General features: G+C 46.2%; 9 protein-coding genes across 9 annotated transcripts; 5 read left to right on the forward strand and 4 right to left on the reverse strand.

Annotated features, from left to right (window-relative positions):
- Nucleotide 1: 1 nt before the first annotated feature.
- Nucleotides 2-2,645, reverse strand: C8R40DRAFT_35877 (cytochrome P450). Its single transcript, XM_046234825.1, has 13 exons — nt 2,249-2,645; nt 2,117-2,185; nt 1,947-2,064; nt 1,844-1,893; nt 1,721-1,786; nt 1,562-1,667; nt 1,367-1,506; nt 1,104-1,317; nt 1,021-1,052; nt 691-962; nt 550-636; nt 364-492; nt 2-309 (listed from the first exon to the last, which is right to left on the reverse strand). Exons 1-13 carry the CDS (start codon nt 2,417-2,419, stop codon nt 141-143), a joined length of 1,623 nt encoding a protein of 540 aa, XP_046092463.1. The 5' UTR covers nt 2,420-2,645; the 3' UTR covers nt 2-140.
- Nucleotides 2,646-2,897: 252 nt separating this feature from the next.
- C8R40DRAFT_1157751 (uncharacterized protein) lies at nt 2,898-3,615 on the reverse strand (the record flags this gene model as incomplete). Its single annotated transcript, XM_046229659.1, has 2 exons — nt 2,898-3,326; nt 3,388-3,615. 2 exons carry the CDS (start codon nt 3,613-3,615, stop codon nt 2,898-2,900), a joined length of 657 nt encoding a protein of 218 aa, XP_046092464.1.
- A 229-nt stretch (nt 3,616-3,844) lies between these two features.
- Nucleotides 3,845-5,337, forward strand: C8R40DRAFT_1031378 (chorismate synthase; the record flags this gene model as incomplete). Its single annotated transcript, XM_046223166.1, has 6 exons — nt 3,845-3,934; nt 3,987-4,064; nt 4,114-4,336; nt 4,394-4,656; nt 4,707-5,014; nt 5,073-5,337. 6 exons carry the CDS (start codon nt 3,845-3,847, stop codon nt 5,335-5,337), a joined length of 1,227 nt encoding a protein of 408 aa, XP_046092465.1.
- Nucleotides 5,338-5,594: 257 nt separating this feature from the next.
- C8R40DRAFT_1065057 (uncharacterized protein) lies at nt 5,595-9,524 on the reverse strand (the record flags this gene model as incomplete). Its single annotated transcript, XM_046225611.1, has 9 exons — nt 5,595-6,383; nt 6,450-7,360; nt 7,412-7,427; nt 7,510-7,534; nt 7,681-7,832; nt 8,134-8,776; nt 8,844-9,132; nt 9,187-9,261; nt 9,314-9,524. The coding sequence occupies 9 exons, from the start codon at nt 9,522-9,524 to the stop codon at nt 5,595-5,597; spliced, it is 3,111 nt and encodes a 1,036-aa protein (XP_046092466.1).
- Nucleotides 9,525-9,699: 175 nt separating this feature from the next.
- On the forward strand, nt 9,700-13,088 carry C8R40DRAFT_36192 (uncharacterized protein). The gene is made up of 6 exons (XM_046234841.1): nt 9,700-9,985; nt 10,037-10,349; nt 10,401-11,246; nt 11,307-11,497; nt 11,549-12,252; nt 12,309-13,088. Exons 1-6 carry the CDS (start codon nt 9,793-9,795, stop codon nt 12,855-12,857), a joined length of 2,796 nt encoding a protein of 931 aa, XP_046092467.1. The 5' UTR covers nt 9,700-9,792; the 3' UTR covers nt 12,858-13,088.
- Nucleotides 13,089-13,199: 111 nt separating this feature from the next.
- C8R40DRAFT_1164801 (uncharacterized protein) lies at nt 13,200-16,252 on the forward strand (the record flags this gene model as incomplete). The annotated part of the gene is made up of 5 exons (XM_046230565.1): nt 13,200-13,392; nt 13,444-13,756; nt 13,807-14,652; nt 14,712-15,657; nt 15,704-16,252. The coding sequence occupies 5 exons, from the start codon at nt 13,200-13,202 to the stop codon at nt 16,250-16,252; spliced, it is 2,847 nt and encodes a 948-aa protein (XP_046092468.1).
- A 604-nt stretch (nt 16,253-16,856) lies between these two features.
- On the forward strand, nt 16,857-18,118 carry C8R40DRAFT_37107 (uncharacterized protein). Its single transcript, XM_046234859.1, has 6 exons — nt 16,857-16,922; nt 16,978-17,087; nt 17,154-17,290; nt 17,344-17,506; nt 17,561-17,673; nt 17,726-18,118. The coding sequence occupies exons 1-6, from the start codon at nt 16,917-16,919 to the stop codon at nt 17,911-17,913; spliced, it is 717 nt and encodes a 238-aa protein (XP_046092469.1). The 5' UTR covers nt 16,857-16,916; the 3' UTR covers nt 17,914-18,118.
- Nucleotides 18,119-18,557: 439 nt separating this feature from the next.
- On the forward strand, nt 18,558-19,103 carry C8R40DRAFT_1164803 (uncharacterized protein; the record flags this gene model as incomplete). Its single annotated transcript, XM_046230566.1, has 2 exons — nt 18,558-18,872; nt 18,930-19,103. 2 exons carry the CDS (start codon nt 18,558-18,560, stop codon nt 19,101-19,103), a joined length of 489 nt encoding a protein of 162 aa, XP_046092470.1.
- Nucleotides 19,104-19,584: 481 nt separating this feature from the next.
- C8R40DRAFT_1164804 (uncharacterized protein) lies at nt 19,585-21,128 on the reverse strand (the record flags this gene model as incomplete). Its single annotated transcript, XM_046230567.1, has 8 exons — nt 19,585-19,974; nt 20,033-20,095; nt 20,157-20,248; nt 20,298-20,510; nt 20,566-20,722; nt 20,780-20,819; nt 20,881-20,914; nt 20,969-21,128. The coding sequence occupies 8 exons, from the start codon at nt 21,126-21,128 to the stop codon at nt 19,585-19,587; spliced, it is 1,149 nt and encodes a 382-aa protein (XP_046092471.1).
- Nucleotides 21,129-22,003: the final 875 nt, after the last annotated feature.

Raw genomic sequence — 22,003 nt, forward strand, 5'->3', positions numbered from 1 at the left:
AAGATAATGTCAGAAGGCATTGTATTGAGAAACCAGATAATCAAGGAAGGTATTTCTTATAGAAAGTCCAGTTATAACGAAAGGTTAACAAATTGTAGTCAGTAATTTACGCCAAGGCAGCCCCAAAGGCTCGGAGTCCTTCATGATTGTACATATGGCTTGACCCAGAGAGGAAGTTGACTTCCCTTCTCGGGTTCACTCTTCAAGTGAGTGCGTCGTACGATGCCTGTCTTTCCGACAATATCCTCTGGGGATACCGCAAGTTCGAACTCAAAGGCTCGGATAAGTACAAATAGCAGGGCTTTCATTCTGTCCAAAAGATTCTTTAGTGAAAAATTAAATTGGAAGTTAAATCCAACGCACTCGACCAGAGAAAATCTATAACCAATACAGGCGTGAGCTCCTCCTAAGAAGGACAGCATGTTGCCCCAAACTCCAGGGATCGATGAAACAGTGCTTGGAACCCCACCAGGTGTCAACCACCGTTCAGGTCTAAGGTCCAGGCAGTATATTGGAGGAGATCTAATTGAGAGTTATATGACCACTCACTTAAACTCCCTAGCATCCTCTCCCCATAATGCCTTGGATCTGTTCACGGCCAAAACGGGAATGGTGAAGGAATCGCCTTTACGGACTCTATGCAATGAAACAGGTCAGCCATTCAAACATAGCGCATGACAAGCTGCCCACCGAATATCACTATGCACTTCACCGTTCTTATCGGTGAATGGCACACCCAGCGGTATAACATCGTCCTTCATTGCAACTCTCAAAGTACCAGTGACAGGCGAGTAAACACGCAGAGTCTCCCGAACTACAGCATCGAGATACGGTAGCGAGTTGAGCATATCCATGGTTGGGCTTTCAGTCGAGACTTGTATGAGCTCTTCACGCAATCTACGTTGGACCTCCTTGTTTTGGGTCAGAGCATACAGTGCCCATGTTACAGCCGTCGATGTCGTCTGAGTAACTTCAGTTAATGAAACGTATACATACATAGAGATAGAACAAATCATGTACCTCATGACCTGCAACTAGAAATGTCGGAACCTCTGAAAAGCTTTCGTGAACGAATGGCGTCGATTACAACATCGAGCACATACGAGCAATGACGTCCTCGTCACTCATTCTCTGATGTTCAGGAATATCCTTGCTCATGTTAGACCGGACCAACAACGATAATAAATCTCTTGCACGCCAGCCATCTCCTTTTTCTCCTGTTGCAGCGAGGTGTGCTTTGCTTTGCCGGAGAAGATCTCGGCCGATACGCTCCATAGTTACCTGGGCTTCTTTCTTAACAGAGTCCGAGGTCGACGGCTACAAGGGTACTCAGTATGTAATTATTCTATGATTTCAGGCCACTCACAACTACCCGTAGCAAAGGAAAAAGGCCTTGTAAGACATTCCAGAACGTGAAGCGAGAGGAAATTCCGAAGATGATAGAAAATGCTTTGCTTAACTCATCGGGTTCGGTAGAATCGAGGGCGTTAAATCGATAATTGAAACCTGTAGATCACGGCGTGAGTAACTGTGGAGTATATATGCAGAGAGAGCGTGATACCTGCTCGACCTATCACGTCCAATGTCATTCTACTGAGCCATGATTGAACCTCAACACGGACGGGTTTATTGTCGGTCCCCATTTGAGATGACCAAATATCCCTCAGCTAGGGTACAATTAGGAACGGGTTCAAGGGACGAAGGTTGAAAGTTTACACACATGTAGTGATTCATCGACGAATATTTCAGTCAATTCACGTATTTGGGCACCGCCAAAAGCAGGGTTCTGTGATGCACGAATCATGTATCTTGGAATGGACTGTGTTCGGGAAAAGGAACTGACCATGACTTTACGCTGCCGTCTGTGTTCGTCTTCTTCCTGGACGAGTATACCTAGCGGGTAACCATTTGGTTTCCAACGTGTAATTACAATAAAGATGTCCTACCTGAGCCCACGATGTTTCTTAAACTCCACTTCCGCAAGGCTTCAGGCTTTTGATAGTCATAACCGCTCATAAGGATGTGGTTCAAAGCTTTGGTATCCACCGTATACAGACGTTTTGACTGTAAGGTCTGGGTGTCACTAACACCAAAGAACAACTAATCCGTCACTTACGAGGAACCATTTATAAGCCAAGGTCGTTCCATATTCTTCAACCCATTTCTCTTGTGTGACAGAGGTTTCCTTTTCATCCGTGTTCGAAGTCGATCAGCAATCCATCGTCCAAGATCTGGGATGGCCACTCACAGCATCTTGAATCTCCTTCGAATTTCCATAAATCCAACTGGAATTCGGTGGACCAGGCAGGGCGTTCAAAGGAGACGTCGCTTCACTGTAGAAGTATTGGGCCAACAAGAACAGTCCATAAGCCCCTAGAGTTCCAAAAATCGAGGCGAAAATTCGAAGGAAGGGATGCATCAATCAAGCTTTGGTGCTAGAGTAATCAAGTTTGAGTTAAATAAGAGCCAAAGTCAAGGGAGTTTAAGAGATAGTCAAACTGCAGAGCTGGACAGTGTTTATAGTCGATGTAAAGTCAGCATTGTGTACGTGGTCGGCCCCAGACTTGAACTGCGCCGAAGCCGATCGTGTCTAAAGTATTCAACAAGCACGGCAGAACCCAGGAGGTTGCACCAAAAGCGTGATAATTCCGACGGGATTTCCGGTTTAAGCACTTGCCGGAACGTCATGCTCGGGTTCGAGTCTCAAAAGGTCCCAAACGACGTATGTTGTCAGTAGAACATAGAATTAAACAATCTTGGTTGTAATCCAGTTGAGGACGATCCGAAGGATGTATCATATAATACAGAAATACAAAATTCACAATATGTGCTGACTGTACTTGAAAAACTTATCATCATTTTACACGAGCAAACAATGTAATCACGACGAACCCAAGCTATTTTGATCTTCCACCTGTCGCCTTATCTATCGCAAACATGAAGGCCGCAAGCGTATCGACCTCCTCTCTACCATTTATCGGTGCCATTTCTCGAAAGTGTTTCTCTGCCATTCCGGCGAGCACCAGGTGCAAGTCGTGCACGTCTGCGAGTATTGGTGTACGTTGGAAGAAATTGTCTTCATCTGAAAGCCGAGAACTCCGCCTTCGTGATTGGTCCTTGGGATGAAGGTCGCGTCGGGGCCGATTCGCAGGTGTTGTCACAGGAATTGGGGATGGTCCTCGAGAGGGTTGCTGGAGATTTAAGCTCAGAGAATATGGTGGCGGGGGCTCGTCGACAGTGTTTGGTAAAGGCCGAATGACAGGTATGAGGTCAAACGTTGATAAATAGCGGTGGACAAAAGGTGAAGGCATTTTGGCAAAATCCACCTACAACGAATTGATACGCGTGTTCAGTACGTTGCTGGACGCGAATAGGAAAGAAGCGTACCAGTGATATCTTATTTTCACTATCAGAAAGTTTGCTCTGTACAACATGGATTGGTTCAACTTTTTTCCTCTTTGCTCTCGAGGAGTCTCCTTCAGCTCTGTCTGCAGCCTGTCTCTTGACGCCAGCTGTATTGGGTGCTGCTGGGCCAATATAAGGGGCATCTTCGTTGACCTTTTTCCGATTCTGATTTCTCGAGCGACTAGAGGCTGACTGTGCTGTGCCAGACATGGTGTTACACGGTAGATGAGATACTGAGGCCTGCCTGACTGAGGTCTTTGAGATCAATTTGATAAGCGCTCATGACCAAATTAGGGCTTTATTCAATTGCCGGCCGGAATCGAGTCAATGTTTTCAACTCGCGGCCGCGGACCTCAGTTGGACCATAGTATTCACGAACACATCGGTCCTTATCCTTACCCTTTAAAAGCCCAATCTTACTTCTAACTCTCTCCCAATAATGTCTACATACGGGCACCTTTTCCGCGTTACAACTTTCGGCGAAAGTCATTGTGCTTCAGTAGGTGCGATCATAGATGGATGTCCACCAGTCAGTATTTCTTTCGATCTTCTCATATCATTCAATTAACTCAACGACACAGGGCCTAACACTTTCGCCTGAAGATATTCAAATCCAACTTGACAGAAGAAGACCTGGGCAGAGTGACCTGACAACTCCAGTTAGTGGAACACGCAACGCGTCTATCTTTTACTCATGGGTCGATTCAGAGGAATGAGAAAGATCGCGTGCATCTTCAGAGTGGACTAGAACTCGGTGTCACCCTCGGAACACCCATAGCGCTCCTTGTCAAAAATGAAGATCAACGTCCGCATGATTATTCCGAGACGGATTCGTACCCGCGGCCGAGCCATGCAGATTATACCTATCTAGAGAAGTACGGTGTGAAGGCAAGCAGTGGTGGAGGCCGGAGTAGTGCTCGAGAAACCATTGGTATACTCAATTTGCTCCATATACAAAGCATCATCTAAATCTAATCTATCGTCCCAGGTCGAGTCGCAGCCGGAGCTATCGCAGAAAAGTACCTCAAGACTGCATTTGGCATCGAAGTAATTGCATTCGTATCCTCTGTAGGCAAGATCAACATCCCTTCCAGCGTTCCTTCTTCATTACCCTCCAACGAGGATGACGATGAGGTCGAAGACGCACTCAGTGAAGAATTCCGAAACTTGCTCGCGACTGTTACCAGAGAACAGGTCGACCAACACCCTACTCGATGCCCACATCCAGAGACTGCGGAACGAATGACCAAGGTACGCTTGATTCAGACCTGTGTGCCTTTCTGACAATATTTCACTTGCAGCGGATCATTCGTGCTAAAGATACCTCAGATTCCATTGGTGGCATCGTTACCTGTGTCATCCGCAACGTCCCTTCTGGTCTAGGTGAACCCTGCTTTGACAAATTTGAAGCAACCCTCGCACATGCGATGCTATCTATCCCTGCCACCAAGGCCTTTGAGATCGGGTCTGGTTTCCGTGGCACACAGGTTCCAGGAAGCAAACACAACGATGCGTTCGTGAGACGTGATGATGGCAGACTTGGGACCAAAACCAATTGGAGTGGAGGTGTTCAAGGTGGCATCACTAACGGAGAGGATATCTACTTCCGGTATGTTGCTTCCTGATGCTCGCTACCTTACTATCTCCTTACTGTGGAATTCCCGTAGTCTTGGCTTCAAATCCCCTGCCACAATCTCCCAAGCTCAAGACACAGCTCAATATGATGGCACACCTGGATCCCTTGCAGCTCGGGGCCGTCACGATCCCTGTGTCGTGCCTCGGGCAGTGCCTATCGTCGAGGCGATGGCTAGTCTGGTCGTAATGGATCAATTATTGATTCAGAATGCTCGAAAAACTGCCGCTTCATTGCTTCCACCCATCACAACTCTGCCTCCCACTATGGTCATGCCCGGTGCCAAAGGCCCTGCGTAGTAGTAGCAAGCAAAATATCCATTGTGATAAACATGATCATCATCTAACAGATTTTCGGGTTATATCTGGCTTATTCATAGAGAAATGATTTGCTGAGTTGCTTCATTCGTGCAGATATACATACGTGTACAGACAATGACCTACAATGTTCTGAGCACACACCCCCAGTCAGAGTTTGGTCCAATGTGATGTTGCTCTTCAATGTAATTTCCGATGATCTATCCATTGAACGCCGTGCAGAGCCTCGAAGTCAAATTTCATGGTCTTCTACTTTTCTGTGGTAGGGTACGAAGTTTCATTGTCCCGGCGTTCCTTTGGGCGAGCTCAGTCTCAGCAACACTATTCGCGCTAGTTGTTCTCTTTCTCTTCTTTTCCGCGTTTCCGGTAGGGAGTGCATGTGAACCTGACTCTACAGGTTGTCTAGTGCTGACTGTCGACTTCCTATTCCTCTTCGCATCTGCTTTCCCAATCGCGCCATCCTTCGCGGTCCCAGCTGTAGACTTTTTCCTCTCAATTCTTTTCTTGCTCGAACCCCTGGTTCTTTTGACAGCTTCGTTGATCCCCTTCGCTTTCGTAAGCTTTCGTTGGTCTATATATTGCCGGGCTTCCTTATCCAAAGCTATAGCACGTTTGTTAGCCAAAGCCGCAGCGTATTCAACCTTCTGTCCTTTCTCCGCAAGGATCGCCGCCAACTTATTTTCTGGTATAAATTGGTCCATCACATTGATCATTTTCTCAATGTTCAGGGTGGCCAGGGGATGCCCTAAGTCATCTGGGTCAGTGCAAAGTGAGAATTTCCGTCCGGCGTCGGTGACAATCTGGCCACCTTCTTCCCTCTTTTGTCCAATATCTTCGTCGTCTTCATCCTCATCTTCTTCTTCATCGTCCTGCGAGGGTATTCTATCGAGCTCCATTGGAGCGGGAAATGGACAGATGATCCTCAGAACACTGTAAGGTCCTGCTAACTCAGTATTCCTATGTGGGAGGAAAGACATTGCTTCAAGGGTGCGTTCTGGTAGCATGGGAAGGCTCTTGGGCGAGTAAGGCTGAATAAATAGAGAATTGTCAGTGATTCTGATTCTAAAAGATCATGTACGACAAACACTACACACCTCTCCATTTTTGTCAATATAGAATTTCGTTGGAGCTAAAGTATTCAGACTATCTTGAACAGATTTCTTTGATAAGGTCTTCGTCGATAGACGGAGTTTGCACTGAACCACAACCCAAATGTATGTTGGTTTAGGATCTAAGAGTTTGAGTACAAATATAAGGTCCGGTCCAAAGTGGTTGTCTGGGAAGCAGATCGCATTGCGATGTCGAAAAAGTAACCAATTTAGAACTTCCTCTGGCTGTTGAGTTTGTCGGCCTAGCACTGACGTGCAGTGGGACAAGTCGGGGACATTGGTTTCTGCAGTACACGAGATGAATGCTCCTTCTGATATAACATCTCCTTTGGTTGGCGCGGGAGGCACGACGTTCAGTTTATTCAAGATAGTAGCCGAACTATAGTCGTCAATTGACTCATCCATATCCCTGCCATTGCGAAGAACATTGACAGCGACCAGTTTTGCCGTTGAGTTCATAAGCTTTGTTCGGCCGTGGAAATGCAAGATTTCTCCAAGCCTACACCCTTCTTTCCTGGCTAAAACCGTTGCAAAATAGTAAGCAATATATTTCTCCAGACCATTCCCCTTCACAACATCATGATTGGTGATTTCTGTGGTAAGCACATAATGAAGAGGGCCTATTATCCACAGGTTATGATTGCGATTGGCCCACAAGGCCAGTGCGAGAAGGATGAGAGGTTCTGAGATATGAATTGTTGGTACCAGAAGAACTGAATCCTCCTGCTGGAAGGCACCCTCCATTTGTATGACGTCCTCGTCCTTGATTGTGTATCGGGCAAAACCATATTTCACGAATTCTATTTCTTTGGCAGTAAAAGCAAATGGAGGCATGCTGGTCATGAAATACTTGTAGACGTATTGAATAAGGTTCGCAACAAGGGGACTCTTTCCACCTATTACGCGAGTAAGATGCGTATAATCATTGAACACGAAATGATACTCACGTTTCATTTCCGTCAACTTTGAAAAATCAAAAGGAAAGTTCCTTATTTCTGGAATTGCGCCCAAGAACCTACGTTCAGCTTGCGTGGATTCTACGCACATATCTGTTGGCTGGCACTGTATTGCTGCATTTATAAAACAGTTTAACACAGTATGTGGTCTTCTAAAACCGTCTTGCAGAAGTAAAGATATATATTCGGCAGTGAAACGGTATCTATTACCACTCAGTCTTTATAAACGCAATCGCGGGAATTCTATTGCGATAACTCACCTACCCCGAAGCCAGTGGCGAATTCTGTCAAAAAGATGTTCAAATTCCAACGATTTCACGAGTTTCAGAGGGAAATATTTTTCAACGTAGCGGCGATGGGCGTCGCAGTCATCAAGGGTGTGAGTGATATATGTGGAGTAGAAGTTGCCTTGCTTGAGTACTGATGAAGCAATAGCATCCCTCACAGTATTTTCATCTGCAAAACATGGATGTTCGCCAGAGCAAGGATACTGGCTGGAGAGCGCTGTCCAGCACTGAAAGCACTCCCAGCAGTATTGATCAACTGCTGGGAGTGCTTTCCCAGCTGGACAGCGCTGTCAGCTGCTCTCCAGCTATTAGCCGAAAATCCAGGTTTTACAGATGTTTCTCAAGACCAGTTCCAGTAATGACCAACGTCGTTTGAAATTGGTAATTCCGGATAAGGTTTTGTAAGGCATCCAGCCACCCCCTTACTATTTCTCGTAGTACGGGTCGGAATACTCCTGTTGATCCTGTTGAGTGTTCTATAGGGGTAGGGTCATCAGGTCCCGACTTGAAAGCCAGATCATGTGTCACGGCCGCAATCTGGGATTCATCCATTACAATTGCAAGATTGTCACGCAAAAGTTGTACAATTCGGTGTGCACAGCGCTGGGCGACATGGGCAAGATCTTTTTGGGGGGCATGAATCTCATACAGAGTTTTTGAAAAATCATCGAAGATATCAGGGACACCACCAAGGTGAGGTTTGAGCTGTAATATGAGCCACATTTTCTTGTAGTTGTCGGACTCGGAGCGAGCTGGTGCATCCGGCCCGAAGACTGCCTCGAGATAGGCGGTAAATATTACGAGCCTCGCCAGAAATACCTCGAAGAAATGTTGCCTAGCAATGGAGCGGTTTCGCGTAAGAAAAGTGGAAGAATCCTTGTGTTCAACAGATGAAAGATCCAATGTGAAATTTTCGTCGCCAGTCAGACCGTCATTGATCATAGAAGACAAGTCGCTGGACCCGAGCCCATTGTCGTCTCGAGCGCATACAAAGTAGAAGCCCCAATGTCGTGTGAGGCCTTCCAGAATGGTGCGAGTTTTACCTGAACCCGATGTGCTAAGCAAGAGACTATAGGCATCGATATATCTAATGTTATTGATTGATCAATGGTCCTTTTTGACTCTGTAAAGCTTACCACGGCTCCTCATTCTCGAAGATTTTTTTGATCGACTCGAGTAATTCTCCATCGATGATTTTCCCAAGATTATGTAGAAGCATATCGGGACATTGCGGGCTGTTAGAACGCGCTGGAATGCCAAGAGAGCGAACATGCGCCAAAACATCCTGCCTTTCACGCTCATTTAGTCCAGCTAAAGCGGACTCGGGTAAGGTCCACTCAGGCAAACGATTCTCCTTCAGATATCCCTTCATCGGCTCTTCCATGGATTTCAGAAAATCCTCTACCACGTCTTCCACCCGGAGGGCTGAGGAACTTTTCAGCATATTAAAGCAATCGCCATCTGGAAAAGTTCACATACTTGGATGACGGACAGTTGCACTTGATGGATTCAATAACGACGAAATTGTAACACCGGCATTCAATTGCTCGTATACTGTGACGGTGTAGTGTGAGTTAACAAGAATGCGCCGAAATGAAACACCAACCAGCTTCAAATATTATGCCATGCTCTTGCTGTAGCGCGAGCTTTCGCCAATACTCGTTACTTCTAATGATGTTCAGACAATCCAATGGGTCCAAATCACAGTACAGGGCTGGCTGAGCTTTCTCTAGATTCAGCTGCAAAGATATCCCTGCATTGTAGATGGCCTCTGCAGTAGTACGGGATGTACTGTTAGGGGAGGCGAGATGGGACATGGAAAGTTGGGGGATCAGTGGCATATCGAAACTCTGCTCAACCTGTTATATTACAAGGGAATTGAATTCAGGTCGCCTTGAATACAAGGAACATGGTAGTAAGGCTATGGAGAACTATGGAACAAAAGGGAACAAAAGGAGAATTTAAGAAAAGAGAAGAACAAGAGAATCTGGTATTAGTAAATCAGATAAAATCTGCTGCCGGGTTATACCGGTCCGAGATCGTCGAGTTCGGCATCATTAACATACCCGAACACAGCTTGAACCAATGTCATCCTCTGAAGATGGGCAGGCAAGATATCTCTCCGAATACTTGAACAATGTTTGGAGCAAGATTGCAACCGACCCACAAATAGTTTCCTGGCAGTGTTGCGCTCTGCTCCTCAAGCGCGACCCGGATTTGCGAAAGTTAGTGCAAAAGGCACATGTGGAGGAGAATTCGGATATCCTGAAGGGCTACGGTGAGCTCGATTGATCTTTGGACACAAGTACTTACTGAAGGTCCAATCCAGACCTTCCCAGTCGTCCGCGGGCAATGGTGTATTACAGAGAAGAATTATGCAAGGTATTCGACGTGCTAGAAACTATGCGTGTTCCTTTAGAAAAGGTGGCAGACGGCTCTACGACACACAATTCACTTAAATGGAAATTGCGCGGCGACTCTCCCATCAGCAAGGATATAGTGGAGCATATTAAGAGACTCAACATTCCATGCAAGTATCCTAATAGCTCACCACTCCTTATATTACATGAAAACGGGTGCTTTAAATCAATGCCCAATCTCAACAAACGCTTGGATCATATCTTTACTCCGAAAAAGAACACGTCTGTCCCAACTCTCTTGAATCCTTGCTTCTCTCATTGTCCTTTTTGTAGATTCCTGGTGAATTCTTCAGGGACGGGCAAAACGAGACTGTTATATGAAGGCCTCTGCAAACATTGGGGTCTTTTCCTCACAGCTGCAGTCGATTCTTCTGGGTTGGGTTCGGTTGATGTTCAATACATCATCCAAGATCACCTTCCATATGATCGAAGTTTTACCGCTGTGCCCCGCGATGAAGATGCGAATCCTGACTCCAAACCCGTGCTAACCAATCTCGCACTTGCTCGTCGTAATTTCAGCGGAATATTACTGGCTCGGCTGTTAGCCTTCAAACTATACATAGAATTCGTGGCGAAGGGCGAATTTCAAGAAATACACAAAAGGCGATGGTTTCTTGCCCAAATACAACCCTATTTCACTGACGGTTCAGACGTGTTCTCACTCTTACAGTGTACTATCTGCGACTCGATGGCCAGTGATGCCTTGCTTAATGATTGTATCGCACAGTGCATAGAAGACATCATCGATCTCTTCGATCGTCACTCTCCCGGTTCCCATTTCTTCGTTGTTCTTGATGAGGCCAATGCTGCTTCTGAAAGACATAGGCTTGCTTTTCGAAGTACCCATGGTCCCCATCCAGTCTTAAAGGAAATCATACAAGTTTGGCACTCACATTTGCATGCAACACCTTTCACCATGGTAGTTGCAGGAACATACATTCCTGACATCTATTTCAAGGAGGACAAATGGAAGGAATGGCGATGGATATCATCAACTGGCGCGTTCGATAATATCGAGGATCAACGAGCATACATACTCAAATTTCTACCGCACGATTTCGCTTCTTCTCCTTCTGGTCAACATCTCTTACATCGTATGTGGGTTTGGCTTCGGGGGAGGTGAGTATTACTAAGACTTCCTTCATGTAAAATTTCAAAACATGACATAATGGCTTACAGGCATCGTATGACATCGGCGTACATACTAACTCTTCTCGAAAACGGATACCAAAGCCCACATTATTTGCTGAGCCGTTACATCCATATGTTCACTGGATTCTGGCCATCCGACGGCGGTGAATTCATACGAGCCGAATCGCCTCGGTCTTGTTCAGAGCTTGACGGCATTCCAATGGGACAACTTGAACGTAGTACGTTTTCAATTCTATATGCTGCAGAAAACACCCTCATTTCCACTGAAGTAAACCCGTTACGTGTAAACATGCAACATCTGTTATTGAAGCATCTCATTGCCGACTACCGCTTTACCCCACCATTGTTTCACGAAATTGGTTGGGTGACCACTGCGTTTGGACGTTTTTCCGACGATGCAATGACGTGCGTTGCCGTAGACGAGTCCCTCGTTCTTATTGCCGTGGCTCAGTGGCTTTTGGAAGAATCATATCTGGCTCCAGACTTAGATCACTTCATCTCTTCTCGTTCTTTTGCCGAAAACCCTTCTTTATATCACATGGACTACGTTGCATTTGCTGTAGCGTTGTGTTTCAGAAGACCCCGGATAGTTTCAGAGGTTCTCTCCTTCTCAACCATTACACCTCCGAACTGGGCATCCCAGCGAGCACACCTTGTCGCTCTCAGAAGGGAGGGAGAAAATGCAATAGAAGATACTATTGAATATTCGCCCGAAAAAGCTTCTCAACTTGTTTTCTATACATCGATTTCATCTGCTGTGCTCGACTGGCTGAAAGATAGTCATGGCGTACCGTTCTGCATGCATACGAGAGAGACGACAGCGACGCTATATTTCATCCTTGAGCTCGAGGACTCTACTCGGATCTGTCTATCTCTCCAAGGAATACCCAGCAGCGGGGATGAAGATAATGTAGAGAGTACGGCGATCCGGACAGTAGTCGACGGAATGACACCTCTTGGACTACTGAAAGAGGTAAGAAGGGCGAAGGGCCTGATCATTGAAATTGTTGCTTATGCCTTCCAAACCAGGGCGATGCTTTTGATGAAGCAACCCTTACTGGGGCATTCAGAGCTATACCCAAACGATCTTTGGATATAGGTTCAATAGGCCTATTGCGTACCCTCGTTTCGCTCCCTGACAAAGTTCGTGTCCAAGGTGTACAATTCGATGCACTTGATAAGTATCCAGTGGCGGCACTGAACATTACTACTCTTCGAGACGCTGTGAAGGATATTTCACAAAAAGATGTCTTTTCCAGCCTTGTTACGTCCATTGTAGGTGATATGAAGAGGAAAGCTCCGCCAGAAACATTTGTATCGCGCACCAAGCTGCGTCTTTCTGATCCTACAATGGAAGCGTCTTCATCCACCTCGGTCGCCCCTCCCCCTTCCCGCACCAAAGCAATTGGTGGTAGGAAATTGCGCAGCGCCGACCAACCACAGACGAGTAACCCAAAAAGCCAGGGAATCAGAATTCGGAAACCTTCGGTTCCCAAGAAATCTTCCAGAAAGGCACCAACTACTTTGTTAGAACCGGCTACATCGCGATATAATTTGAGGCCCAGGAAACCAAGATAGTATATTGTTCGTGACTTTTATACATAGTCTCGGACTAGGTCAAACTCAGACTCTGCTCTCTGGTACTCCATACCATGGCCTGACCATGGCGAAGTTACTAGACATCACTACTTCCGAGAACTTCTTGTTTTTTCTCTTGTATGTGCTTTTATAGGTGTATGTAGGGTCCTGTAGAATTCTACTGCCTTTGTATTCGAGACCTTAGAACCTTTTTCGTTGCAATGCCAGTATTCTTGCAATGTGATTGTAAGCCAAGTCAACGATCTGCCGGGTTATCACCGGTCCGAGATCGCCAAGTGCAGCCTCATTATGATTAACATTCCTGAACACAGCCTGAACACAATGTCGTCCTCTGAAGATGGGCAGGCAATATTTCTCTCCGAATACTTGAACGATGTTTGGAGCGAAATCACGACCGGCCAACAACTAGTTTCTCGGCAATGTTGTGCTGTGCTGCTCAAGCGCGATCCGGATTTGCAAAAGTTAGTGCAAAAGGCATATGTAGAGGAGAATCCGGATATCCTGAAGGGATATGGTGAGTTCGATTGATTTTTGGACACGGGTACTTACCGAAGGTTCAATCCAGGCCTTCCTAGTCATCCAAGAGCAATGGTGTATTACAGGGAAGAATTATGCGAAATATTCAACAGGTTAGAAACCATGCGTGAACCCTTAGAAAAAGTGGTAGACGGTACTGCGACATATAATTCACTTCCATGGAACTTGCGCGGCGACTTCGTCTCTAGCACGGATGTGGTGGAACATATTAGGAAACTTAGCATCCCCTGCAAGTATCGCAGTAGCGAACCGCTTCTTGTACTGCACGAAACGGGACGCTTTCAGTCAGAACCCGAACTCAACGAACGCATGGATCATATATTTACTCCAGATAAAAATACGTTCGTCTTGACTTCCTTCTGTCTTCCTTCTATGGCTGACATATCCGCAGTTTCCTGGTAAATTCATCAGGAACAGGCAAAACCAGGCTCTTGTATGAAGGTCTTTGCAAGCATTGGGGTCTTTTCTTCACAGCGGCAGTCGACACGTTCGGTCTGGGTTCCGTTGATGTTCAATCTGTCGTCAATCAACGACTACCATATGACCGATACTTCACCGCTGTGCTCAACGATGAAGACGCAACTTCTGACTCTGGACCTGTGCTAGCCAATATTGCACTGGCTTATCGTCGTTTCAGCGAAACATTATTGGCCAGGTTGTTGGTATTTAAGCTGTACATCGAAATTGTGGCCAAGGGCGAAATCCAAGAAGTACATAAAAGGCGATGGCTGCTTGCTCAATTACAGCCTTATTTCACGAATGGTTCAGACGTGTTTGCAGTCTTACAGACCACTATCCGTACTTCAAGAGTCACTGATGCATTACTCATTGATTGTATCACGCAATGTATAGAAGATATCATGAATCTCTTCCGACGTCACTCTCCTGGATCTCATTTCTTCGTCGTTCTTGATGAGGCCAATGCTGCTTCTGAAAGACTTGGGTTCGCCTTTCGAAGTGTCCATGGTCCGCATCCAGTACTGAAGGAGATCATAAAAACATGGCAATCGCATCTGCATACCATGTCTTCCACCATGGTAGTTGCAGGAACATGGATTCCTAATGTTCATTTCCAGGAAGACAACTGGAAAGAGTGGCGATGGACATCATCAACTGGCGCTTTTGACAATTTCGAGGATCAACGAGCATATATACTCAAATACATGCCACGCGATCTCGCTTTTTCTGCTTCTGGTCAACATCTTTTGCATCGCATGTGGGTTTGGCTTCGGGGGAGGTGAGCGACATCAGAGCTCTCATTGATTCAGCTATTGTCATACCAAAAGTAGCTTACAGACATCGAATGACTGCGGCGTTCATAACTATTATGCTTGTTGATGGATTTCGCAGTCCACATTATTTGCTGAACCGTTACATCCAGATGTTCACCGATTTCTGGCCATCTGATGGAGGTGAGTTCATACGAGCCGAATCGCCTCGGTCTTGTTCAGAGCTTGACGGCATTCCAATGGGACAACTTGAACGTAGTACGTTTTCAATTCTATATGCTGCAGAAAACACCCTCATTTCCACTGAAGTAAACCCGTTACGTGTAAACATGCAACATCTGTTATTGAAGCATCTCATTGCCGACTACCGCTTTACCCCACCATTGTTTCACGAAATTGGTTGGGTGACCACTGCGTTTGGACGTTTTTCCGACGATGCAATGACGTGCGTTGCCGTAGACGAGTCCCTCGTTCTTATTGCCGTGGCTCAGTGGCTTTTGGAAGAATCATATCTGGCTCCAGACTTAGATCACTTCATCTCTTCTCGTTCTTTCGCCGACGAACCTCTTTCATATGACTTGGACTACGTTGCATTTGCTGTAGCGCTGTGTTTCAAAAGACCTCGAGTAGTTTCGGAAGTTCTCTCGTTTTCAACCATTACACCTCCGAACTGGGCATCCCAGCGAGCTCACCTTGTCGCTCTCAGAAGGGAGGGAGAAAATGTAACAGAAGATACCATCGAATATTCGCCCGAAAAACCTTCCCAGCTCGTTTTCTATACATCGATCTCTTCTGCTGTACTCGACTGGCTGAAGGATAGTCATGGCGTACCGTTCTGCATGCATACCAGAGAGGCGACAGCGACGCTATATTTCATCCTTGAGCTCGAGGATTCTGCTCGGATCTGTCTATCTCTCCGAGGAATATCCAATAGTGAAGATGAAGATCATGAAGAGAGTGCGGCAATCCGGACAGCAGTCAACGAAATGACACCTCTTGGACTACTGAAAGAGGTAAGAAGGGCGAAGATCATTGAAAGCGTTGCTTATTCCTTCTCAGGGCGATGCTCTTGATGAAGCAACCCTCACTGCTGGATTCGGAGCTATACCCAAACGATCTTTAGATATAGGTTCAATAGGCCTATTGCGTACCCTTGTCTCGCTCCGCAACAAAGTTCGTATTCAAGGTGTACCATTCGATGCACTTGATAAGTATCCAGTGGCGACACTGAACATTACTACTCTTCGAGACGCTGTAAAGGATATTTCACAAAAAGATGTTTTTTCCAGCATTGTTACGTCCGTTGTAGGTGATTTGAAGAGGAAAGCTCCGCCAGAAACATTTGTATCGCGCACCAAGCTGCGTCTTTCTGATCCTACAATGGAAGCGTCTTCATCCACCTCGGACGCTCCTGTTCCTTCCCGCTCCAAAGCAATTGGTGGTAGGAAATTGCGCAGCGCCGTCCAACCACAGACGAGTAATCCAAAAGGCCAGGGAAACAAAAATTGGAAACCCTCGGCTCCCAAGAAAGCTCCCAGAAAGGTGGAAACCGCTTTGTCTGAACCAGCTACCTCGCGATACAATTTGAGGCCAAGGAAACCAAGATAGTAGTGACTTTTACACATAGCCTCACCGGGAGTAGCTTATATGTCAAACTCGGACTGTCTGCTTCTGGAACTCCATATCATTATCATGACAACGTTGCTGGACGTTACTACTTTTAAAAACTTCTTGTATTTTCTCTTGTATGTGCTTTTATACAAAGAGGTAGGGTCCTATTGGCGTTGTACCTAAGAATCTTTTCTATTGCAATTGTATCCTTGTATTTGAGAATAGTACATAATATTTCTGACCTATAGTGTTCGTTCGCATCTGGTCGCGCTGTCTCTCAAGGACCGAACCGTGCAGGTTGATCTTTTCCGACAGAGGGCAGGCGGGCGCTTGATTATCTCTTCCCTTACTAAACCCCAGTTATTAGCAATGGGTCGGAAAAACTCAGAAACGATTACTTCAACTTCTCGAGGAAAGCGCGGGCGCGGTGCAGGATACAAAGGAGGCTCACGAGGGACTTTCCGGGGGAAATTAAACCGAGAACGGGACCTGGATGACTGGAAGCCGGACAGTATTATCGACTCTGCTGAAGGTGGATCGAACCTTCCAACTGATGGTACTTTTAGGCATTGATCGTTAAGGGAAAACTTGGATATTAACGTATATAATCACAGATGAACAAGAACAAGAAAATGAGCCACGAATTGACGTACCGGTAGCTATGTGGGTAAGTTGTTAGATAAAGCACACAATCTGACTCCTCGATCTGAATTCATGACCAGGATTTCAATCATTGTGATCCCCGACGCTGTTCTGGAAAGAAATTGGCACGCCTCGGGTTAATCAAGGAACTCAAGGTCGGTCAAGGAAGGTACAGAGGTATCGTTGTCTCGTGAGCCATCTTCGACAGGTCCTCTCGCTCCTTGACAAATAGCCAACTTGTATATTTCGCTTTCAGACCCAAAGGATCTCAAGTAATATCTCCTTCAGATCGCGATATCATTGTCAAAAATGGCCTCGCCGTTGTCGAGTGTTCTTGGGCACGCTTAGATGATGTACCATTCGGGAAAATAGCCAGTCCCCATGAAAGACTACGTGCGCCGCCATTCGAGCCCTCGCTTTCTCTTTTGAGCTTTGTTTTTACCTAGTGCCTTACCTTCTGGCCACGAATCCAACCAACTACGGAAAACCCTGGCGTTTGAACTGTGTCGAAGCACTCGCAGCCGCATTCTATATCACTGGTTTTGATTCATATGCTGAAATTTTATTGGCCGGCTTCGGTTGGGGTGCATCATTCTGGAAAGTGAACAGGTAAACCTCGGGTTACATTCAGATCTCGCCCAATCCAACCATTAAGCTTGGCAGACATTTCTTAGAGAGATACAGAAAATGCTCAACACCGGCCGAAGTAAACGCGGCTCAAGACCAACTCATGGAAGAGTTGGAGAGTAACTGGGTGGAATCTCGAAGAGAAAAGAGTCAGTCCTCATGTGTTCGTACACGCCTGTACTATACTCATTGCTCCCTTAGATGCGCATTCGAATGACTCTGAAGATCTTCTATTCGAAAACCCGAATCATAGGAGGGAATACGAGTCTGATGAAGACGGGTCCGCTGGTGAAGATTGGGAGCACAATCCGAGGAGAGAAAGCAACGAGAAACGAGTAAATGTGCCTGTTGGACCTCCTCCATCTGATTCTGAGAACGATTCAGAATGAGTAAATGTGTACTTGTATACATTGGCCGCTAGTCAGTGGTATGAATGATCTTACATAGGACCTTCCCCGCTACAGGAACTGTAGTTGGCGGTAAAATAAACATAAAAAATTGAATCATCAATGGAATTTGTTCAATTTGAAAGCCCATTCATGAACGTTGAACGTTGAACTCCGGGCAAACTTGCTTTTGTTGATTCATTTCTTGCGCGTGGGAATCCAGTATCCTTCAATTATAACCGCCACCATCTCCCTCCACCCTCTCCTCTTAGGAACATCGGAATCTCATAGTCTGTACTGTGGGCGTTCTAATTTTATCATATATTGGTTTCCTGTGAGTTCTATCCTGCTCTTTGGGACGCCAAAGCTTATCTTAGTCATTGCAGCCTACTGTAGTAAAGTTCGTGCTCACCCGGAAATCATCGTGTATCAGGCAGCACATACTCTTTCGAGCCATAACTCTAGCAGTCGCTCTAACAATCCACGGAAACCTTTCCCTCACGCCGATCCATCCGCGATATCTCTACAACGGCGCTCTCACGTTAACCAGTTTGTTTGCTTGTATTAGCCTTCTCTTATTCTAAAGGCACCTTTGTTCTGTGCCCAATTACCGCATATATATATCTGCTTTCGTCCCTTTTTACACCATGTCCTCCGACTCTGTTGATGCCGCCGACTTCTCCATGTCACAACTCTCTCTTCATTCAAACAGTTCACAAAGCGAGGACTGGGACCGCTCCCTCATCATAAACGAAAAGGACATAGGGAATGATGCAAAAACACCGCGTAATTCCGTCGCGTTCCCCGCAGACGGTGAAGTTTATGCAACTCCGACAGGACCGACTGGAACGAAAGGGAAGAGGTCCTTGAGTGAGCTTTTGAGGCTCCATGCAGAGAAGGGAACAGAATGTCGGTTCAGTCCAGAGGAAGCAACGAGAGTGGCGGAGGTCCTTGGACAATGGGTACGTAGTGGTATTTTGTTTTCTTGTGTGCCACCACGAACTTGACTCTTTTTTCAGATTAATGCATCATCATCACCTTATGAAGACGAGGATGATTTCTTTTCCAAGGGATCACAAGATGATTTATCTTTACCAAAACGCTCTCCGTCTGCGCTATCAAATAGTCGCTCGAGAGGCCACAGCGAGAGCGCAAATTCGCGTCCTCCTAGTTCCGCAGGAAAACGTTCGTAGACTTTGCCTTTCGGAATCGGTCATCTTTGTTTTTTTTGTCGCTTATATTGTGCCTCCTTGCTTTGCTCTTCGCTGTCTTATACTTGGGATCCTGCATTATTTATCATCCTACATAGCTTCGGATTCCTCCCATTCCACTCTAGAACACATCACTCCTATAATCTACGACTTCACTCTTCCTCATGATGTTTTTTTGCAGTCCTCACTCCATTGTTGCATTATTTTTACGACTTTCACGACTTGCAACGACCTATCATGACAATATAAATATGTCTAACGCTGGAGGAGATTTCAATCAGTTTTCAGTTCAACTCCTGTCGAAACTAGTATTATCTGGGAGTGTGTTGATAATTAGGCAGAGATGAATTCTGTATGGATCAAAAATGAATTTGAAGACAAGGCGACAGGATATGTACTATAACCCAACTATCAACAAACTACGAATGCAAAATGTCCGATGAATGTTCAGAGGCAGGCAGGTTTAGGATATGAACAGGGCAATGGTACCCAACAACAAGGCAGACATCATGCCAACTACAACGGTACCGCTCTTTGCAGCCACTCCCATGCAGCCATTGGAACTGGAGCTGGATGAGGTAGAAGTTGTAGAAGTGCCAGAAGCAGCAGAGCCAGTAGCGGACTTGGTGGCACTGGCTGAGCCGGAGCCAGATGATGCAGATGAGGTAGGCGCAACGGAAACGAGATTCTTGACAGTGCTCCAGGACGCGCTAGAGTCCGAAGAAGAATTGGTGTAAGGAATGTAGTTCACAGCACCAGAAGAGGTGAGCTGGACGATGGCAGCGTCGGATGCAAAGTAGGAGGCGGATGAGTCCTTGGTTGAAGGTCCAGCCATCGTTGCGGTGGTGTTAGACTATAATGTAGGTATCAAACATTGCTCGGAATGAATAAAGGGTCACAAAATCCCTTACCACGACGTCGATGATGTATGTAGCAGAGCCGTCATCAGGAATGTAAGCGAAAGCGAGCTGGACCTGAAAGATATACACCACATCAGGCGAAGTCCCGATAATTTGAAAACATGAGGGTACTAACACCATCGTTAGCAGGCTCAAAGATTGAAGTGGTCTGGCCGTGTTGCGCAGGGAAGTTTCCGTACGACTGAGAATCAGGTTGGAACCACGAAACTGTTTCGAAAAATGAGTACAGAAAAACTTGTATCAAAGTGCTCCTTACAGTGGATTACAAAGATGTCTGCACTTCCTGCAGCGACTCCGGGAACATCAAGGAAGTGAACATGGTTGTTTGCAAGAGCCATGACGGGTTGGTAGTTGGTGGTATCAAAGCCAGCTTTTTCAACATCAGTCCAAGGAATAGTCGAAGACTGCGCGGCGGTCGTGATGTTTTCGAAGCTCAGGAACCACAGTTCACCGGAGTCGGAGAGTACGTCTGAACACAAGCGAAGTGAGCATTAAGGTATTGCAAAAAGTAGAATAGAACTTACAGAAGACATTTGTGTCGTGATCGAGAACGGCTGAATACCCGTCAGTGGGACCGCCACTGGTGGCTTGGGTAGTCCATGATTTCGCGGTAGGGTCATAGATGTGCACGTCGGAAGGATTAGAAGAGTCGCCATTCAGCACATAAATCCCGTTGTAGAACTGGCAGTTTTATCAGGTCAAAACCTAACGATGTCAAAAGTTGCACTACATTCCTACCTGGGAGAGATAGCAAGTAGTGTTAGCACCGTCGAATGGGCTGAAAGAATTACAATTCAGGATCGACTAGTTTCTGTTTCATTGAGATGTAATGAACTCACGGCCGACCCGAAGCTGTAACGTCGGACGCGGTGCCTAGCAGAGATGATATAAGAGCCAAATCCTGATACGAGGTCAAGAAAGGCATACCAGAAGCCCAAGAATCAGAGGTACCAGCATTGTAGTCCTTGCCATTGAACCCGAATGCGTACAAGTTCCACGAAGCGTCAAATGCTACACAAGGACTTGCAGCAACCCGGGAGCCGACGGAGAAGAATAAAAGAGAGACGAGGGTTAGTAAACGAGCCATTAACGAATTCTTAGTAGAGAGGTTAGGATGGGGTCAATCGGGTGTGTCGTGGTGGAAAGAGAAAAAGTAGCTAAATGGCGTTGGAGACTCTAAAAATATAAATCAATTGAGAGTGAATGTTGATGGCAACTTGCCGAAAACTCTATTTGTCCCTGCTTGTTTCGATGAGCTGATTACACATGATTAAACGCCCATTGCTCGCCTCAGGCGAAAGGAGTGGGTGGGCGGAACTGAGCTGCTGAATGTGCACCGCACGAGTCACTCGTAGTCTGTTTCAAGTAGTCATCTCGAATAAGGTATGAACATCCTCAGCCACATGAGCTCCTTCGTAGGATTCTAACTAACATGAAGTTACAGGATAAGTAGTGCTTGGGTTTGCAAGAACCATGCAATAATATCAGGGATCCACTCTCTGATGCTACAGTACGCTAGACAGGAAGGTCGATTACACATGTCATCCTCGTCGGATGGCCTTAGTATGCTACTCAAGAATAACTGCGGTATCCCACATCTGTAAAACCTGGATTTTCGGCTAATAGCTGGAGAGCAGCTGACAGCGCTGTCCAGCTGGGAAAGCACTCCCAGCAGTTGATCAATACTGCTGGGAGTGCTTTCAGTGCTGGACAGCGCTCTCCAGCCAGTATCCTTGCTCTGGCGAACATCCATGTTTTGCAGATGCAGGTTTCATCTACTGTCATTCATCGAAGGAGAAATCAAGATGCAGTCGATGTTTTGCTCAACGTCACTAGAATATCCTCTTGACAATTGCTGTCTTGTACTGGCAATCCACTTCCGCCACCGCCGGAACCTAGACGGTACCAGAGGAAAGTAGTCCTTTTTCGGAACTGCTTCTGACCCCATCTCAGGTAAGAGAC

Source organism: Lentinula edodes (genome assembly GCF_021015755.1).
Source record: "Lentinula edodes strain Le(Bin) 0899 ss11 chromosome Unknown C8R40scaffold_1, whole genome shotgun sequence".
Classification (NCBI taxonomy): Eukaryota; Fungi; Basidiomycota; class Agaricomycetes; order Agaricales; family Omphalotaceae; genus Lentinula; species Lentinula edodes.

Coding starts and splice junctions, on each gene's coding strand:
- C8R40DRAFT_35877 (XM_046234825.1), bottom strand. CDS start 2,419: ATGCATCCCTTCCTTCGAATTTTCGCCTCGATTTTTGGAACTCTAGGG. Junction 2,065..2,116: donor TGGCTTATAAATGGTTCCTC/GTAAGTGACGGA, acceptor CAGACCTTACAG/TCAAAACGTCTGTATACGGT. Junction 963..1,020: donor TTCTAGTTGCAGGTCATGAG/GTACATGATTTG, acceptor GAAGTTACTCAG/ACGACATCGACGGCTGTAAC.
- C8R40DRAFT_36192 (XM_046234841.1), top strand. CDS start 9,793: ATGTCATCCTCTGAAGATGGGCAGGCAAGATATCTCTCCGAATACTTG. Junction 10,350..10,400: donor TTTACTCCGAAAAAGAACAC/GTCTGTCCCAAC, acceptor TCCTTTTTGTAG/ATTCCTGGTGAATTCTTCAG. Junction 11,498..11,548: donor AATGGGACAACTTGAACGTA/GTACGTTTTCAA, acceptor TTTCCACTGAAG/TAAACCCGTTACGTGTAAAC.
- C8R40DRAFT_37107 (XM_046234859.1), top strand. Junction 17,291..17,343: donor CAGTCCCCATGAAAGACTAC/GTGCGCCGCCAT, acceptor GTTTTTACCTAG/TGCCTTACCTTCTGGCCACG. Junction 17,507..17,560: donor TCATTCTGGAAAGTGAACAG/GTAAACCTCGGG, acceptor TAAGCTTGGCAG/ACATTTCTTAGAGAGATACA.